Raw genomic sequence first — 5,000 nt, 5'->3', positions numbered from 1 at the left:
AGTGAACAGCCATGCAGTGCATGATTGTATATTTTATAGCTGGGTTGGGAGGCACAAAATTGCATATTTGCTATATTTAGACATGCAGTTGCGAACATATGACATATTGTACCTAATGCCTTCTGAGTGCAAAAAAATTAATGTGATGTTTTCTAGTATCTTATGTAGATACTGACCAACTCCTTTATTGGGCAAGCTTACTTAGAATTGATATGTATCAGAACACAAGATAGCACATCCTTTTAAGGTGAAAGGTGCATCCTTTTAAGGTGAAAAGTATTGCTGTATGTAACATGAAACACGACAAGGGAATTTATGAGTGCATTTATAATCTATACAGTTACTGTCCATGGAAAAAGTTGAGTTCTGAACTGATAAGATCAAAGTTTATACATAGATAAAGTTTCAGAAACAAAATGCATGGTTTCAAAATTAAGTAAACCATTGTTGAACATAATTTTTTTTTTATATAAGAAAAGTCAATGCTGAACAATATATCGTTAAATTATTTGATATTGCAAGTATGTGGCTTAGTAAGAGTTCTTTGAAGAAGAAGATATTACAAATGATTTCTGTTTAGGATTTGGCTGTTTTTGGATAAGTGTATTCATGCATGACTTCTCAAGTGTAGTTGTGTGCAGTAATTCCTTACTTTGCATATATAATGCATGATGATTGTTTTGGCTTCTAGATGCATGTTTTTTCCTCTACATTTTCAATATATACTTATATATATATCAATATATTGTGATTGCTAATTAAGATATGTATTCTATTTGCATTAATTATTATAACTTGAACCATTTATGCATTAGAATGAATTAATAGTGATACAGTGATATAGATGAATTTATATTAATTTTCACAAAAAAATGTATTTTTTGTTGCCTTATTTATATTATACTTTGGATTATATATTCACTTTGAATGTATATTTCATATGCAAGTCTATATGATATCTATGATTGCTTTATTCTTTATACTTATGGCAAGTGCTCAGACTATTTTTTATAATTCTTAGATATTCTCCTCTCTCTCTCTCTCTCTCTCTCTCTCTCTCTCTCTCTCTCTCTCTCTCTCTCTCTCTCTCTCTCTCTCTCTCTCTCTCTCTCTCTCTCTCTCTCTTTCTCTCTTTCTCTCTCTCTCTTTCTCTCTCACACACACACACACACACACACACACACACACACACACACACACACACACACACACACACACACACACACACACACACACACACACACACACACACACACTCTCTCTCTCTCTCTCTCTCTCTCTCTCTTTCTCTCTGTATATATGTTATGCATACATACTGTGTGAGACTTAATATACCATAGGATACCATACAGCATAATGGTGTATTTCACTTTTCACTTTTTGTCTGAATAGCTACTTCCTGTACTCATATAACATCTCTTAGCTAAATGCCTGCCAATTTACTACAGAGTTTTTTTTTTTAGAGACATAAATGAAACAACAAAAAAAGTCTGAGCACAATCTATTATATGTAACAATATTTTTTTGTCAGATATAATTTTTAAAGGCAGAAATAAGGCAACATGAGATATGAAGGTCTTTGCAAACTACACAAAAGTATTCTTAAGTATTTGGAATAGAGGCTTATTAGCTTAAGATAGAAGGTAGCCTAGAGCGAACCCTGTTGCCTGACAGGTTCAAGAGGGCCAGGGAGTCGCAGCGTCAGTCCCTCCAACCTTGGTGTGGCGTCCTCCAGGACCAGGGAGAGGGCGCAGCCTTTTGGACCCTTCCCTAAAGGTATGAGCCATCAAATCATGAAACTAACAGAGAGAACTACTTTCATCATAATCCATAAACAAATGGCCTTTTTAGTTGTATGAGAAAGATAATGCAATGAAATTATTTATTGTATTTTGTAAATCAGTTGAAGAGATGAGGATATATTGGCCTTTCTCCAATTTGGACATGTTTCAAATTTTTATATACAAATTGTTAAAACCATGAAAATTTAAGTGAATACTCCTCCAATATATAGTTTGTGGAGATGTAAGTGTGTTACATCATTTTTAACCTTATTTTCATTACAATTCTATTTTACTTTGGTAAGATAATTTATTAGGTTTCTATGCCCAAAGTATGTTATATCACTAAATGATCCCAAAAAATCAAACTTTCTCAAAAAATATGTGAAAACAGCCCTACCATCCTTTGTATTTGAAGTTCAGTTGAGGATGTGTCACTGACCCTAATTTAAATGTTCAGTTTCACTGTGTAAAACAAAATGGGTAAGTCATGATAGAAATTGATTTGATGTATCAGTTTTTAGAGAACATGTTTCTGATATCAGTTTCTGATAAAAAAGTATGATTAGTTGATTAGTTATGTCAGAATCTGTTGGTTAAAATACATTCTGATAATAACTTGTGGGCATGGAATATTTTCTTCACACCTTAGTTAAATTAGTGAAATTGAATATATGGCAGTAAGGTAGAAAGTATATGTAATGCAGTAGTTTGCATCATATATATGTAAATTTTCCAAATACTGTAACCACTAAGAACGTACAGCATTTTATGCATTATGTATTACTTGATAAGATAAGAATGTTTGTTGTAGAATATTGTGCAGTACAATGCAGTCCAAACTCCATTATATTATATATTTTTAAGTTTGAACAAGAGAGCAAACTATAAGTCCAGTCCCTCAAGAACTGAAAATATAATTGTTCTTCCTATATATGTATGCATCTCATGTATCTTTTTTTTTTTTTTTTTTCTTTTTACTGATGCTGACTCTGTTGATTTTATTATGACTGTTATTGTGATTTGTTGATTTTACTACTATTGTTTTTTTGTTATTTGTTAACTTTTTATTGTTTTTTTTCCTACTCATATTGTTATTTATTTTCTTTTGTTTAAATTCATTGTTATTTATAGTTTTTTACTGATATTGTTAGTATATTATCATTATTCCTTCTTTGATATCCAACCCAAGTACATATAGCAACTGTGAAGCAATGTGGATGATGATTTCTATTTTTTGCAATCTTTCTTGTCCTTTAATTTTTCTCTTTTCATCATATTACTTTTTTTTGGGGATTATTATTATTATTATTATTATGATTATTATTATTATTATTATTATCATTATTATTATTAATGTCATTGTTTCTGAAGAGTTGCTGTAGTGTTTAACACCTTTTCCTCACACTTTCTAGATACTTTTTTAATCAACAGATTATTTATATTTCTATTCTTGATTAATTGGTAGTAAGTGGGACACATGATTGGCATAGATGTATAATATGTTACATGATGTATTTCATTCCGGTGATGAATCTCCTCTCTTTGAGTATCTATTGAGGTTTGTGATTATTTTGCTATTCCTTTGTCATTATCAGACATTCTTTCAGATGTATATCCCTATTTGTTGCCACTAACCTTTTCCTTAAGAACTCTCCATTCTTTTCCTGTGGCTCTGCTTGTTACACTGTTGGTGGCTGTCACAACTACGTCTCCACACCCATTGTGGCTCATGGCAGCCATCAGGCCTACTTTGAACTCCACCACATATCTGTGGGTGTGGCCAGATTCACAGCATTCTTATTACACCTACTTTACCTATTGTGTTTCGCTTGTCATGCAACCGCTAGAGAGGTCCTTAAAGTGGGCCAGTGAGCCTTATATATCTCATTTAGGATAACACCTTGCAAAGTTCCACTGGGATATTTATCACATGACAGTTAATGTGCTCCAGAGATAGGCCTTGTAAGTGGTTCATCTTGAATGGTAGCATTGCATATTTTTGTTTCCCTCTCTATTTATTCAATGTGTACTAACCTTTTCATCAAACTTCAGTGGACCAAAAGATCAGGCATCTGATTAATGAAAATTATATTTTCTGTCTTAGAGGTCTAATATGTGGATTCTCTTCCCATCATGTAGGCTGTTGCTTCCTGGCATAAATCTCTAGGAAAGAGGAAATTTCAGGGGTCTTTTTTCTCTGAATTCATCCTCCTTGGGACTTTCTCATTGCAACTTCCACTGCTTTCAGGAAGTTGACTCAGCTGATATCCAATTAGGCACTTATTACTTGATCACTATAACCTTCGCACCAGAGCTCTTGGATAAACACAAAGAAAGAAAAAATCTGTTATATGAATATGTTTTTTGGTATGAAATTGTGTGAATATTATGCATTATATTGTTATTTTTGTGATGAGAGTGAAGAGACATGTTATCCCCATCATCTGTATCTTCTCTCTGTTTGATTACTTATGATGTGATTATTGTTATTGTTATTGTTGCTTTTAAGATGATGATGATGATGATGATGATGATGATGATGATGATGATGATGATCATTATCATCATCATCATCATCATCATCATCATTGTTATTATTGTTACTATTATTATTATGATTATGATTATTATTATTATTGTTTTTAAGGTTATTTTCTATATTGCTGTGTTTCTTATTATCCTCATTCTGATTATTATTATTATTATTATTATTATTATTATTATGATTATTATGATTATGATTATGAATATTATTATTGCTATTATTATTATTATTATTAATTATTATTATTATTATTATCATTATTCCTGTTGCTATTGCTATTGCTATTGCTATTCTTATTGTTGTTATTTTTTTTTTTTTATTATTAATATCTTTATTATTATTATTATTATTGTTATTATTATTATTATTATTATTACATTTACCATCTCTTATTATCATCATTAATAATAATGATAATAATAATAATTATTATTATTATTATAGTTATCATTATTATCATTATTATTATTATCATCATCATCATCATCATCATCATCATCATCCTCATCCTCATCATCCTCCTCCTCCTCCTCCTCACTCATCATCATCATCATCATCATCATCATCATCATCATCATCATCATCATCATCATCATCATCATCATCATCATCATCATGATTATATTGCTATATTGCTATTTTTGTTATCATCCTCATTCTACTTATTATTA

At 30.8% G+C, this 5,000-nt stretch overlaps 1 protein-coding gene across 1 annotated transcript in view; it reads left to right on the top strand.

The window, feature by feature from the left end:
• Nucleotides 1-5,000, top strand: part of LOC119580982 (MAP kinase-activating death domain protein-like) — a gene marked incomplete in the record, with an annotated part of 140,322 nt that overhangs the window by 101,502 nt on the left and 33,820 nt on the right. The window contains 1 exon segment of the mRNA XM_037929233.1: nt 1,675-1,776. Within this exon segment, the coding sequence (XP_037785161.1) occupies nt 1,675-1,776 (102 nt within the window).

Source organism: Penaeus monodon, chromosome 14 (assembly GCF_015228065.2).
Source record: "Penaeus monodon isolate SGIC_2016 chromosome 14, NSTDA_Pmon_1, whole genome shotgun sequence".
Lineage (NCBI taxonomy): Eukaryota > Metazoa > Arthropoda > Malacostraca > Decapoda > Penaeidae > Penaeus > Penaeus monodon.
This window is presented reverse-complemented; position numbering and strand designations above follow the sequence as displayed.